Source organism: Lepidochelys kempii, chromosome 1 (genome assembly GCF_965140285.1).
Source record: "Lepidochelys kempii isolate rLepKem1 chromosome 1, rLepKem1.hap1, whole genome shotgun sequence".
NCBI lineage: Eukaryota > Metazoa > Chordata > Testudines > Cheloniidae > Lepidochelys > Lepidochelys kempii.
This window is the reverse complement of record NC_136380.1, coordinates 167,485,458-167,501,302: the sequence shown is the minus strand read 5'-3', so window position 1 is coordinate 167,501,302 and position 15,845 is coordinate 167,485,458. Positions and strand designations below refer to the sequence as shown.

The window sequence follows — 15,845 nt, the reverse complement described above, 5'->3', positions numbered from 1 at the left end:
CACCCCTTGTAGTCATTAAAGATGATAAAACTCGGCAGTTCTATAGCACTTACATACCATAGTGATGTGTTATTAAAAAAAACCACCCTGAAATAGACAGCTAAATAGATGGTTTTCATCCACAATCTCAAAGCACTTTACAAAGCGAGTAAGCATTATTATCTCCATTTTATGGTTAAATTGGTTCCCAAGTGAACTTCCCAATAAAGGAGAGTGTACTATAATTACTTTTTGGTACCCTTTTTCAACAGTTGTATAGTAATCTTTGTTTGCAAGTAATTGGTTTCTGTAATAACTACTACGTTTTATTATTAAAGTGAATGTAGTCCTCGTGAATGGAGCCAATTTATTTCAGTCTTTATTTTCAGGACATATACAATCCAGAAAGCAGTCACTAAAGTTTTCTTATACCATAGCAGTTACTTATGTACTTCCCCTCTGAGCTGAAGGGACCACTTTTGAGGCAAGAGAGCTGTGTAGCCTTTATGTCAGTTCAGTCCTGAATTTCTCTGCAGAGATGGACAACTATTCATAATTATTTAGACTATACGGTCTTTTGGGCAGGGGACCATCTTTTTGTTCAGTGTTTGTACAAAACCTATCACAATGGGTCCTGGTCCCACTGGGACTCCTATATGTTACTATTGCTAATAATATGGTAGCACCCAAAGGCCCCAGTCACGTTTGGATCCCTTTGTACTAGATCTAATATTTACAGATAGGTAGACATGATCCTTGCCCCAAAGAGAAAGACAGAGCAAGTGACCATAACAAACAAGAGGAAAGACAGAGTTAATGGGAGCCATGAGTGTTATTGTGAGGGGTTAATATCTAGACATCCGCCCACAAGAAACTAGACTCAGATTGCTAATTTCTTTCATGTCCATCTCTGACCAACTATGCAATGAGTGATGAATTTGAATGAATACATTACAGATGAAAGACTCTGCACCCTCCTTGCTAATCCCCTGAGTCATCTAGTCCTGTATAAACCTATTATTTAGGTAAAATCCTTCTTAAGAGAAGGATCACTGGTCAGATATGAGAGATTACGTGTTGAATTTGCCAAGATTATTCTGTTGACCTTTGATGGCAGTACTTAAAATGTTAAATTAGTATGTTCTTCAGCTGGAAAACAGCGTTATGAGATGTAGGTAAATGTGGCCACGAAGAATAGATGAGGCTTTGCTGAATTATAGTTGCAATTGGCAGTAACATTAAATTGACAGAGTGTTGCAGAATCAAAATGACAACAAATTAATCCACTAATTTTAATGGATTCCCATTAACTTGAATTCTTATATCCCGGCTACATTTAGTGCACAGTTTCTTTAGACAATGTCAACGGAGGTTCTTATGAATGCACTGAGGTGCTGCTTAAGACTTTTATAATTAAGTGGGTGCCATGGGTGACCAGTTTTTCCAGAGGCCTTTTTTTAAAAAAACTACTTTTAATTTCTGTTGCTGGGGACTGGATGGTTTAAGAATTTGTAATGAAATAAAGATCCTTTCACCTCTAAATCACCACCCAGCCCTGATCACTGGTGAATGAAATTGTTACGTATTTGGTGTCTGTTTGATAGTGCACCTGAAATTAGTTTGGCCTTCTCTGTGTAGTTCCCAGGGGACACATGTGTACATCCCAAAAATCTCAACCACAACTAGCACTAATCAGTACCCTGTTTTGTAATCTCAGCAAAGTGTCCAATGACTCTGAGGGCCAAATCCAAAGACAATTGAAACCAATGGAAGGATTATCCTTGAATTCCACAGGCTTTGTTTCAGACCATGAATGTGCATGAAGACTGAACTCTCCTATCATTCACAAAGATAGTCCTTTCAGGTCAGGTTATAGGCACTCTTGGCATGATTCATCAGCAGCTTGCACCTTTTGTAGTTATTTAAATCAGTGCAAAGTGAGGGGTAAATTGCTACCAGATCTGAACTGCAACATTTCATGCCCACTTTGCACTATTGTAAAATAACTACACAAGGCACAGGGCAATGGCAAATCAACCTTACTGTCAAGTTGTATGGGGAAGCCTGGGCCATTAATCAAGTACTACCTGTTAATCAGGAACCTTTCATTAGAATAAATAAGCAAATTAATCATAAAAAATCCCTATTTTCTAGCAGTTTCATATAGTACTTTACTTATTAAAGGACAAAATCAAATGTCAGGAAATTTCAAAAACTTCTTGTGATATTTCTCTAAAAGAATGCTATAAAAATAAGCAGCAGAATTTCCCTACATTGCTGTGAAATGTAAAGCACAGGGATGAAAACGTGGGCCCACTGAAATAACCCAAGGACTTTAAGCAATCCATGTGTAAATTTGCACTACTGCAAGCATAGCTCTTGAAACGTGTTGTAAACCTTGTTAAATTTTAATAGACAAAATATGTTTAGTAACTGGTTGTAGAGTGAATCAACACAGTGACTTCTCACCTCTGCACGCTTCCTTGGGCCTCATTACTGAGCACAAACATGGCGGTTTCATTGTACCACAGCTCCTAACAGATATTTAACCACCTTACAAAAGCACCTTATAATTTAGCACTGTCGGCAACCTCTGCACAAGATTGGGGGTGGGGGGAGACTTGAACTACCCAGACATTTCTGGAAAAACTGATATGGCAAAACACAAAATTTCCAATGAATTCTCGGAATATATTGGGGACAACTTTTCGTCCAGAAAGTGGAGGAAATAACAAGGGAGAGAGTAATTTTAGATTAGATTCTGATCACCAGGGAGGAAATGGTAGAGAAATTGAAGGTGGAAGGCAATTTGGGTGAAGGGGATCATGATGATTTCATTATTTTAAGGAAAGGAAGGAATTAGAGCAGCAGAATAAGGACAATGGACTTCAAAAAAGGAGACTTTAACAATCTCAGAGAACTGGTATGTAAAGTCCCATGGGAAAAAAAATCTAAGGGAAAAAGGAGCTCAGGAGAGCTCGCAGTTTCTCAAGGTTTCAATATTTAAGGCACAACTGCAAACTATCCTGATGTGAAGGAAGCATAGAAAGAGACCAATATGGCTCCATCCGCAGCTCTTTAGTGATCTGAAAATCAAAAAGGAATTCTACAAAAAGGAGAAATGAATAAATTGCTAAGGAGAAGTAGAAAAGAATAGAACAAATGTGGGAACAAAATCAGAAAGACTAAGGCACAAAACAAGTTACACCTAGCAAGGGACATAAAAGGCAATAAGAAGAGGTTCTTTAAATATATAAGGAGTGAGGAAAGAGGAAGGAAAGTGTAGATCTTCTATATAGCAGGGAAGGAGAGCTAATAATTGATGGCATCAAGAAGGCTGAGGTGCTTAATGTCTATTTTCCTTCAGTCTTCATTAAAAAGTTTAATGGTGACCAGATATATCACACAATTAATATTAAAAGCAAGAGGGAAGGAATGCAAGCCAAAATAAGGAAAGAACAAGTTGAAGAATATTTAGATCAGTTAGATATATTCAAGTCAGCAGGGCTTGATGAAATTCATCCTAGGGTACTTAAATAACTAGCTGAAGAAATTTCAGAACTGTTATCTCAGAACCACAGTTATCTTTGAGAACTTCTGGAGGATGGGTCAGGTCCCTGGAAAACTGGAGAAGGGCAAACCTATCTTTAAAAAAAGGGTAAAAAAGAAGACTGGAGACATATAGACCAGTCAGTGGTGTGTTTAATCTTGAGAAAAGAAGACTGAGGGAGGACCTGATAACAGTTTTCAAATATGTTAAGGGCTGTTACAAAAAGAATCATGTTCAGTTGTTCACTGAAGGTAGGACAAGAAGCAATGGGTTTAATCTGCAGCAAGGGAGATTTAAGTTAGATATTAGAAATTTTTTTTTACCTATGAGGGTAGTTGAGCTCTGGAAAAGGCTTCCAAGGGAGGTTGTGGAATCCCCGTCACTGGAAGTTTTTAAAAACAGGTTGGGCAAACACCTTTCAGGGATGGTCTAGTTTTATTTGGTCCTGCGTCAGCATAGGGGGCTGGACATGATGACTTCTCAAGGTCCCTTCCAACTCTACATTTCTATGATTTTATGATAGGGGTATGGTAAGTTAGGAATAAAATACATTGACAGAGCATTATCAATGCTTGCTTACATATTGCTTATTCATTGTCAGTGCTATTATTCAATTTCATGAGCGTTAAGTTACTCATTAATCAAATAATTAGATGCATTATCACCACTCTATTTCCCCAGGTTATAAAAATAAGCCTTATTAAATACATCTCACCCACATCCCCTCAATGCTAAATGTTCTTATGATAATATAGAATGAGAGAACCATACTATGTAAATCCAGAGTACAGTAACTCCACAGACTTAAATCAAGCTATTTTAGATTTACACTGGTGGAACTGAGTAACTCGACTGCAATCCGTGGAGTTTACCCTTTCCTGAATACACACTTAGCTATAATTGAGTGTAGAATTTGGCTCCAAATGTATATAAGTTTCGAGAAAATGCTATATTTTATAAAATACTTCAATTAGAAAATAACTCTAGTATCTAATTATTCCACTCTGTGCCGTCATACACATTGCTAAAACTTTGAACAAATACCTGTCCTTTTAAGTAAGTGGCCTAAGTGTCACTCTAACCTGCTGACCAGAGTGTGGTACTTGTTTCCCTGTGTGCTTGATCCACAGAGGATGAAAGTTGTACAGCCACCAGTTACAGTGCCTGGCTCTTTAACCCAAGCTGTGGAGGATAATGCTCTTAGTTCTGGAAGTCCCCGCTTCAGTCTCATGAGTGTCAACAAAGATGGTAGTTAACACAACATAAAGGATTTTTTTCAAATTAAGTATGTATAGCCTCATATCTCAAATTATAATTTAGCCTCTAGGAATCTGCCCAATCTCTCCCTGTCTCTGTGTCTGCTGGATGTAGAGACTCCTCAATGCACCCAGCATGCACAGCCACAGAAGGTGCTCACTTTTCCAGTGGGGTACTGTGCACATAGATACAGCTATCTGATGCTGGCTTATATTGTTTCCTAAACCAGCTCCATTCAAATGATATATGGCATTAAGGTACTTGTGAAAGACAGGGTGAGATGCACTGAGCATGCCCAGTGTTTTGGCTGATGGCTTAAACCCAGGGATAGGATTTTGCCCAGCTGACTGATCTAATTTAGCTAGAGAAAACATTTTAAAGGAGCCATGTGACCAGAAAAGGACGTCTTCCTGGTTGACTGTTTCTTTAAGTTCAGTAAGAGAGAAGGGGATCACAGATCTGAACATCTCTTCCCCTTGCTCCCAAGCCCAGATGGTGATCTGGAAGAAAAGAGCCCCACTTAATCATGGGAATTCCTCCAATAGGAGCGGGAGTAGGGCCAAAGCTACTTAGGGTATGTCTATACTGCAGTTGTGCCGCTGTAGTGCCATAGTGTAGACAGGTTTCAGAGTAACAGCCGTGTTAGTCTGTATTCGCAAAAAGAAAAGGAGTACTTGTGGCACCTTAGAGACTAACCAATTTATTTGAGCATGAGCTTTCGTTCTGCCACTGGTGTTAATCCACCTCTCACAGAGGCTCTGACTAGGTCAGCAGAAACATTCTTTCACTGACCTACTTGAGTCTACGCTGGGGTTTAGGTCAACCTAATTCCGGTGCTCAGGTTGCAAAACTGTTCACAGCCCTGAGCAACATAGCTAGGTCAGTCTAATTTTTAAGTGTATTCCAGGTCTTAGACAAGTGGGACCAGGCTTCCACCTACCAACCAGTGACTGGGGGATGAGTACTGAAATGGTAGAGTTTTTGATCTTAAAAATAATTAAAAGTTCTGAGTTTCATTTCTCTTTTCTCCCAACCTCCCTTCCTACTAGAGCCATATGGGGGGCTTAAAGCAACGGCTGCAGGCTGTTCTCCTCCCCCCCCACCCCCCAAGAAGATATGTCCTAGGATAGTGAGCAGCATTAAGGAGAAGCTGTCGAGCTCATTTTATATGCTCTCCCATGTTGCTAAGCACAGAGCTGGATTTTGTCCTTGTACCATGCAACAACCAGGCTTCAGGATTGGCTGATAGGCTGTGAAGCTGCCATGCTATATGTGGCTTATTGGGTCCTGTGCAATCATGAAGTCTGGAGAAACTGTGAGCTGGTTAAGGCCCCTAATAATTAGAGATACTTTAGCCATGGAAGGTTCTTTAAAATGGCATACACTACTTATTTTAATTAAATGTCTTTTCATATTTATCATAGTAGTTAGAGTGCTTACTACTGTGGCACATAGTTTTAGCACTCCTTTAAGAACTGAATTAGTTATTTTGCTGCTAGGACCACTACATAGCTGAAGTGACTATAGGAATCTTCATAAACCATTTTCTGGGTGTCCTAAATCTTATTAAAAATATAAGCAGATTCCATAAGCAATGTAATAACAAAAAAAGTGTGGTGGAAGAGATAATTTAAAATGAGTAGCTACAAAATCAGTCAGAGTTTGTCTAGCAGTAAAAGCTACATCAGAAGAGTAAATTGCAAGTTAATGTTAAAGACTTAACCTTAGCAGGTAAGCCATGACACAGAAAAAGAGGCAGTTATACCAGATATATCTGACCTCTTGTATGTCTCAAGACACAGAACTTCCCTAAAATTATTCCTGCTATATTTAACTTTAGAAGAGTTGGCCAATAAGTAAGGTTGGTCAAAAAATAAAATTCTGAAAAAATTCAAAATTTGTAAAGTTGTTTCCATTTCTCTGGGTTCAAAATTAAACACTATTTTTATATTTTAAACAAACTTTCTCAAATTTTGACTTTATTTTAGTAAGTGAAAATTTAACCATTTCAGGTTTCAGAGTAGCAGCCGTGTTAGTCTGTATGCCCAAAAAGAAAAGGAGTACTTGTGGCACCTTAGAGATTAACAAATTTATTTGAACATAAGCTTTCGTGAGCTTTATTTATGCTCAAATAAATTTGTTAGTCTCTAAAGTGCCACAAGTACTCCTGTTCTTTTAACCATTTCAATAACTTTTTTGAGTAAAATGTCTTAGTTTTTTTTAAAAGTCAACAGTTTCAAAAAAAGATGATTTTTTATTACTTAACCTTTTTGTTTAAAAATTTCAACCAGTTCTATTAAAGAATACTGAGCTTTGTAGTATTTATATATCTACAAAATCAAAACTTTTCTCGCCCAAACACAGTCTTCTTTTCATAAAGCCCACTGTATACTTTTAATTTATTTTACATGCACATTAAAGATTTCATGTTTCTTTTAATAAAAGAATTTACCTGGATGTCCCCGGCCAAAATTTCAACTCCCTCAATATTATGTCAGTCTTTGTGAACTTTGCCAAAACCACATAGAGTTTAGAATCACCATTGGAACATAGCCATGGCAGAAGAATTAGTAAACTCTGCTCAAGTTCAGGAAGATTTCACACTCTGTTAATAGAATTTATAGACTCTTTGTCAGCAGAGTCACACAGGCCTTGCATGTTTGTATACTTCATCAGCCAAATCACTGGTTTAAAGAGAATTAGACTGAGATTTTCAAAAGGACATTAGGTGCTATTGGGTCTCTTTGAAAATGCCACACTATAGATGCAGTGTGTTTAGTTTGTAAGGTCTATCAGTTCAAAATTTAAGACAACATGAAGCTGTGGAGCATGTAAACTCAGTCAACTGAATTGCTTGGTTCAGGATGATCACAAAATCTGCTGACACAGGTGGTAAAATCTGTAAGCTCAATCAGCTAAATTGCTCCTGTTTCATAGATTCATAGATACCAAGGTCAGAAGGGACCGTTATGATCATCTAGTCTGACCTCCTGCACAACGCAGGCCACAGAACCCCACCCACCCACTCCTGCGAAAAACCTCTCACCTATGTCTGAGCTACTGAAGTCCTCAAATCGTGGTTTAAAGACTTCAAGGAGCAGAGAATCCTCCAGCTAGTGACCCATGCCCCATGCTACAGAGGAAGGCAAAAAAACCCCAGGGCCTCTTCCAATCTGCCCTGGAGGAAAATGCCTTCCCAACCCCAAATATGGCAATCAGCTAACCCTGAGCATATAGGCAAGATTCACCAGCCAGATACCCAGGAAAGAATTTTTTGTAGTAACTCAGATCCCACCCCATCTAACATCCCATCACAGGCCATTGGGCCTATTTACCATGAATATTTAAAGATCAATTAATTACCAAAATCATGTTATCCCATCATACCATCTCCTCCATAAACTTATTGAGTTTAATCTTAAAGCCAGATAGATCTTTTGCCCCCACTGCTTCCCTTGGAAGGCTATTCCAAAACTTTACTCCTCTGATGGTTAGAAACCTTCGTCTAATTTCAAGTCTAAACTTCCCAATGACCAGTTTATATCCATTTGTTCTTGTGTCCACACTGGTACTGAGCTTAAATAATTCCTCTCCCTCTCCGGTATTTATCCCTCTGATATATTTATCGAGAGCAATCATATCTCCCCTCAACCTTCTTGTAGTTCGGCTAAACAAGCCAAGCTCCTTGAGTCTCCTTTCATAAGACAGGTTTTCCATTCCTCGGATCATCCTAGTAGCCCTTCTCTGTACCTGTGCCAGTTTGAATTCATCCTTCTTAAACATGGGAGACCAGAACTGCACACAGTATTCCAGGTGAGGTCTCACCAGTGCCTTGTATAACGGTACTAACACCTCCTTATCTCTACTGGAAATACCTCGCCTGATATATCCCAAGACTGCATTAGCTTTTTTCACGGCCATATCACATTGGCGGCTCATAGTCATCCTATGATCAACCAATACTCGAAGGTCCTTCTCCTCTTCCATTACTTCTAATTGATGCGTCCCCAGCTTATAACTAAAATTCTTGTTATTAATCCGTAAATGCATAACCTTACACTTCTCACTATTAAATTTCATCCTATTACTATTACTTCAGTTTACAAAGTCATCCAAATCTTCCTGTATGATATCCCAGTTCTTCTCTAAATTGGCAATACCTCCCAGCTTTGTATCATCTGCAAACTTTATTAGCACACTCCCGCTTTTTGTGCCGAGGTCAGTAATAAAAAGATTCAATAAGATTGGTCCCAAAACTGATCCCTGAGGAACTCCACCGGTAACCTCCCTCCAGCCTGACAGTTCACCTTTCAGTAGGACCCGCTATAGTCTCCCTGTTAACCAATTCCTTATCCACCTTTCAATTTTTATATTGATTCCCATCTTTTCCAATTTAACTAATAATTCCCCAAGTGGCATGGTATCAAACGCCTTACTGAAATCTAGGTAAATTAGATCCACTGTGTTTCCTTTATCTAAAAAATCTGTTACTTTCTCAAAGAAGGAGATCAGGTTGGTTTGGCACGATCTACCTTTTGTAAAACCATGTTGTATTTTGTCCCATTTACCATTGACTTCAATGTCCTTAACTACTTTCTCCTTCAAAATTTTTTCCAAGACCTTGCATACTACAGATGTCAAACTAACAGGCCTGTAGTTACCCGGATCATGTTTTTTTCCTTTCTTAAAAGTAGGAACTATGTTAGCAATTCTCCAGTCATACGGTACAACCTCTGAGTTTACAGATTCATTAAAAATTCTTGCTAATGGGCTTGCAATTTTGTGTGCCAATTCCTTTAATATTCTTGGATGAAGATTATATGGGCCCCCTGATTTAGTCCCATTAAGCTGTTTGAGTTTCGCTTCTACCTGTTCCAGGTTACAAACTCTTTTAGAGGAGTATTAGAGATAGAATAATAGAATATCAGGTTTGGAAGGGATCTCAGGAGGTCATCTAGTCCAACCCCCTGCTCAAAGCAGGACCAGTCCCCAGTTTTTGCCCCAGATCCCTAAATGGCCACCTTAAGGATTGAACTCACAACCCTGGGTTTAGCAGGCCAATGCTCAAATAACTGAGCTATCCCTCCCCCCTTTGTTGACTATGCTGACCTTTAGTTCATTGACTAACATATAATCATCTTTCCTCCACATCTAGAATTACAACAAAGTATCATCTTCATATCAGAAGAGAATATAATGCTCTGTATAGGGCAGGGGTGGCCAACCTGTGGCTCCGGAGCCACATGCGGCTCTTCAGAAGTTAATATGCGGCTCCTTGTACAGGCACCAACTCCGGGGCTAGAGCTACAGGCGCCAACTTTCCAATGTGCTGGTGGGTGCTCACTGCTCAACCCCTGGCTCTGCCACAGGCCCTGCCCCCACCCACCCTGTCCCACCCCCTCCTCCGAGCCTGCCATGCCCTCACCCTCGCCCCCACCCCTACCCCCACCCCAGAGCCTCCTGCAAGCCACGAAACAGCTGATCAGGAGGTGCGGGGAGGGAGAGGGAGGCGCTGATTGGCTGGGCTGCTGGTGGGCAGGAGATGCTGGGAGCGGGGGAGGGGGGCAGGGAATGATGGTGGGTTGCTGATGTATTACTGTGGCTCTTTGGCAATGCAGATTGGTAAATTCTGGCTCCTTCTCAGGCTCCGGTTGGCCACCCCTGGTATAGGGGGACTGACCCTGCAGAGTTCCAGTTGGAAATTATATCTAGTCAGCTGCTCTCTACCCCGCTTTTGCTCCGGAGAAAATTCCAAGCAACTACAGAAAAGGTACAGGCCACTAGCAGGGGTTAAAGAGTCACAATTATTTTCCATTCTTCCCAGATTTTGGGTCTGAGAAGGGACAGCTGTGATTCTGACCAGTCAGTCGGAACAGCTGGACCTTGTTAGGCTAATGAGGGACTATAAAAAGGCTCTTCTCAGCAGGTACCATGTTAAAAAAATGAGTGCTAGGGAACAGACTACTCAGAAAGGTAAGGGTGTCAGAGTTTGTTTAAATTAGTTGATTGATTTACCTGTTTATAGTGTGCTCGCTAACTATACAAGGAAGAAGTATGCCTCAACTATATTTTATTTATTTAAAATAAGCTAAAGGTATTTAGTCCACTCTAGGATAGGGAATTTTGTTGTTGTTTTTAAAAAAGGAGTGTGGGCTAAATAAACTATCCCTTTCTGCCCAGAGCCTCAGTGTGTACTTACTTATCCAGTGGGCCTACCTGTACTGTATATTCATGTGTTTCTGCACTTATCTGTTTTAAGGGCTTTATTTCTGATTTGTGTATTTTTAAAAGGGGAGTGTCAGCCATAAAACAACCTGTGATACAGTCAGACTCCTGATCCTGGGCTCAGAACCGTGCAGGAGCACCTTGCACCCGTCTGGAGACTCAGCGTAGTCAACAGTCACCACACTGCAGCATAGCTGCAATGGTGGTAGGGGGAACAAATGCTTTTCTTCTTACTTTCAGGCTGGCTGGGGAAGGGAAGTTAATCTCAAAGGAAGCAGTACGCCTTCCTCCCAATGTGGAACAGAGCTCTGCTCCATAGGTGCCACTCTCCCCTAGCAGGGGGAGCCAGAGGGCAAGGATGAGCTTCCTTCTGCCAACAGGCTGCCTCCCCAAAAGTTTGTACGATGCTGAGGGGAGAGAGACTTGGACTGGCACCACTTCCAGTAGACAGAGGAAAGGTACATCAGTGACAGGGGGAATCCAGTCTCTTGGGGACAGGAATCTTTAGTGTTTATTCCTGTCTGTATCTGTGGTGCTGTAGAAATACATAGTACATAACAATTTTTTTTTCTATGGTGCCATTTTCTTTCCCTCTTGTCTCCAGCTCAGAGTTGAAATTTGGCAAGTTGCAGCTACTGGGCCAAATTCTGACTGCTTACAGTAGTGTAAATCCAGAGTTATGTTGACTTCAGTGGAATTACTGCAGACTCATCCTGGTGTAACTCAGTTTAATTTGAGCCAATAGGTTTTATGGAGAGAACTACTTGATTTGAGCAAGTCACTGTGCATTTGGAAAATAAGGTTAAAAAAACTGAAACAGGACATATTAAAAATAATGAAACATTCCTTTCACGCCAGCAGAAACAAAATTGTAATTACAATTGCAAATCATCTTTGCTGTTGTGACCCAAATTCTCATCAGAAACATAGCACTGCACACCGCCAAAGTGCGTAAAACTCAGCTGAGCTCATATGAGTTGCCTGTACCAACGGTCTCTGATAACAGATCTCCAGCTTAATCTACATGAATGCAGTTTTATTGTTTCCCAGCAAATGAAAACCAAATGGCATTATATCTTTGAGAATGAGAAATGAGCACTATTGGGGGTTTTTCCCCCCCTCTTACCTGTTTAAGGATTTCTGCTGCTGTTTCATGTGAGCAATCAAATATCACATAGAACTCCTTGCCTTTCTTCATCTCCTTGAGTAAAGGCCTGGCATCTTTATTCCCAGAGGGCAACTGACGGATTTTGATTTTAATGTTATATCTAGAAGGGGCTTTGATGAGCTCTTGCAGGCGAATTAGACCTAGAAAATGACAACCAATCATATAGTTGACTGTTCTGTGAAACGACTATTTATTGACACTTAATCTCTTATCATTCCCAATATATTTCAAGCTGCCACCTATCTAAAGGTTAAGCTATTAACTTCTCATTTGTCATCTTTCTTGCTGGTGTGGTTTATGAAGCTGTTTTCCCTTTGTGGGCATATTTACCTTGGAAACGTAAACACTACAAATAGAATTACATCTTAGGAAAAATTTAAACCTTTCTTCCCAGCCTCTAATCATAAACATCAATGTTAAACAAAGCAAACCTGGAATTGTAAACCTCTATTAAATGTTCCTTTATAACTTCAAAAGTGGGCAAATAAGAAAGCAATTTCAGGCAATAAGCATATCCACCATAGTTCACTTACAATCCAGTAGATTAGGATGAGTGGCACTTACCAATATTTATTATTTATAGGCATTTCTGTGGTGCTTATCACTCTAGTGCCAGAGTACCTTCCAATACCTTCGAAGTAGGGAATTATCATTCATTATATTTTTTGGAGAAAGTGAGGCATAGTGAAGTTAAGTGTCCTGTATAACATCGCACAGGAAGCGTGATGCAGTGAATATCTCCTGACACCCAGTTCTGTGCCTTAACCACAAGGCCATCCTGCTTCTCATACTATTAGACATGCCTAGCTTGATTTCCAGGGGCTTAAAAACTCAGGTCTTTTGATTTAGGACCAGACCTTCAGTTGGGTGTAAATCTGGACAGTTTAAGTGAAGCCAGCAGGGCTATGCTGATTCACCACAGTTGAGGATCTGCCCCCAACTATCTAAATGCAGTACACTGCTTGCTTACTAATAGGGTTGTCAAGCAATTAAAAAAAAATTAATCATGATGAATCAAGCTGTTAAACAATAATACAATACCATTTATTTAAATATTTTAGGATATTGTCTATATTGTAAGTATATTGATTTCAATTACAACACAGAATACAAAGTGTACAGAGCTCACTTTGTATTACAAATATTTACATTGTAAACATTTTTCAGTTCATTTAATAAAAGTACTATAGTGCAATCTCTTTATCATGAAAGTTGAACTTACAAATGTAGAATTATGTACAAAAAATGCATTCAAAAACAAAACCATGCAAAACTTTAGAGCCTACAAATCCACTCAGTTCACCCAGTTGCTCAGACAAATAAGTTTGTTTACATCTGCAGGAGATAGTGCTGCCTGCTTCTTGTTTACATCACCTGAAAGTGAGAACAGGCGTTCGCATGGTACTGTTGTAGCTGGCATTGCAAGATATTTACATGGCAGATGCACTAAAGATTCATATGTCCCTTCATGCTTCAGCCACCATTCCAGAGAACATGCATCCATGTTGATGATGGGTTCTGCTTGATAACAATCCAAAGCAGTGCAGACCGACACATGTTCATTTTCATCATCTGAGTCAGATGCCACCAGCAGAAGGTTGATTTTTCTTTTTTGGTGGTTCGGGTTCTGTATTTTCCGCATCAGAGTGTTGCTCTTTTAAGACTTCTGAAAGCATGCTCCACACCTCGTCCCTCTCAGATTTTGGATGGCACTTCAGATTCTTAAACCTCTGGTTGAGTGCTGTAGCTATCTTTAGAAATCTCACATTGGTACCTTCTTTGCGTTTTGTTAAATCTGTAGTGAAAGCGTTCTTAAAATGAACAACGTGTGCTGGATGATCAGCCAAGACTGCTATAACATGAAATATATGGCAGAATGCAGGTAAAACAGCAGGAGACACACAATTCTCCCCCCAAGGAGTTCAGTCACAAATTTAATTAACACATTTTTTTTTAATGAGCATCATCAGCATGGAAGTATGTCTTCTGGAATGGTGGCTGAAGCATGAAGGGCATAAGAATTTTTAGCATATCTGGCATGTAAATACCTGGCTACAAAAGTGCCATGTGAACACCTTTTCTCACTTTTCAGGTGACATTGTAAATAAGAAGTAAGCAGCTTTATTTCCTGTAAACATAAACAAACTTGTTTGTCTTAACAATTGGCTGAATAACCAGTTGGACAGAGTGGGCTTGTAGGCTGTAAAGTTTTACATTGTTTTTTTGAGTTCAGTTATGTAAAAAATCTCCATTTGTAAGTTGCACTTTAATGATAAAGAGATTGCACTGGAGTATTTGTATTTTTCAATTCATCTCCTACTATTTTTTGTTTATAGGTGGGGTCTGCTGCTGAGAAAGGGTAGTCATGCCCTGGGAAGAGGATTCTTGGAGCTGGTACAGCCAGAAAGAGAAGGGGAGCCAGTGTAGCAAGAAGCAGTCCAGGGAAGGAGCAGTGAGGGTAGAGAGAGAGGAAGCCCAGAACTGCTGAGCTCAGTGTCCCTGGACTGGAATCTTGAGAAAAGGGTGGGTCTGGGCTCCCCTACCAATCACCAAGGGCATGGCATAGAGCTGAGGCAGTGAATGGGAAGACTGCCTAGGCCTGTACCCCAGAAGGGGAAACGCTGCAGCTGATCTACACTACTGCAGTAAATCAATCTAAGTTAAGCTACTTCAGTTACATGAATAACATAACTAGGGTTGCCAATTTTTTAATTGCACAAAACGGAATACCCTTGCCCCCTCCCCCTGCCCAGCCTCTTCTCTGAGGCTTCACCCTGCTCACTCCATCCCCCCCTCCCTCTGTCGCTCGCTCTGCCCCACCCTCACTCACTGACTCATTTTCACTGGGCTGGGGTAGGCAGCTGGGGTGTGGGAGGGGGTGAGGGCATCGGCTGCAAGTGCAGACTCTGGGGTGAAGGGTTTGGGGTGCAGGAGGAGACTCTGGGCTAGGGGTTGGGCCATGGGAGAGGGTTTGGGGCTTGGGCTCTGGAAGGGAGTTTGGGTATGGGAGAGGCCTCAGGACTGGGGCAGAGGGTTGGGGTACAGGAAGGGGTGTCGGGTGCAGGCTCTGGGAGGGAGTGGGTGTGTGGGTTCTGGGAGGGGGTTGGGGGTAGGGGTGTGGGCTGCAGGCTGTGCTTACCTTGGGTAGATCCCTGAAAGTGGTGGCATGTTTCTCCGCCTCCTAGGGGGAGGCGCAGCCAGGTGGCTCTGCATGCTGCCTCTGTCCACAGGTGCCACAGGGCACTTGGGGAAGGGGTAACACGCAGAGCCCCCACAGCTACCCCTTCACCTAGGAGCTGAGGGAGATGCCGCTGCTTCTGGGAAGCTGCACAGAGCCTCCGGCCAACACCGCACCAACCAGACTTTTAATGGCCCGGTCAGCGATGCTGACTGGAGCCACCAGGGTCCCTTTTCAACCAGGCGTTCCAGTTGAAAAACAGACACCTGGCAACCCTAAATGTAACTGAAGTTGACGTAGCTAGATCCACTTACTGTGGGGTTTGCACTGTGTCAATGGGAGACATTCTCCTGCCGACTTCCCTTAGCTTCTCGGGGAGGTGGTGTACACAAATAAATGGGAGAGTACTCTCTGACATAGCGTGTCTTCACCTGACCTGCAAAATCAACACTGCTACATCAATTGCAGCCGTGCCAATTTAGCGGGCA

The 15,845-nt window shown here is 41.1% G+C and overlaps 1 protein-coding gene across 8 annotated transcripts in view; it reads right to left on the bottom strand.

Moving 5' to 3' along the window:
- The window catches only part of GRIK1 (glutamate ionotropic receptor kainate type subunit 1), a 230,603-nt gene that overhangs the window by 89,604 nt on the left and 125,154 nt on the right, over nt 1–15,845 (bottom strand). For 7 of the 8 annotated variants that reach the window (XM_073362600.2, XM_073362592.2, XM_073362544.2 and 4 more), the window contains one exon: nt 12,138–12,319. In XM_073362600.2, the coding sequence (XP_073218701.2) occupies nt 12,138–12,319 (182 nt within the window). Of the gene's footprint in view, nt 1–12,137; nt 12,320–13,553; nt 14,004–15,845 lie in introns of those variants that run through there. The other variant, XM_073362583.2, reaches the window with a different exon arrangement.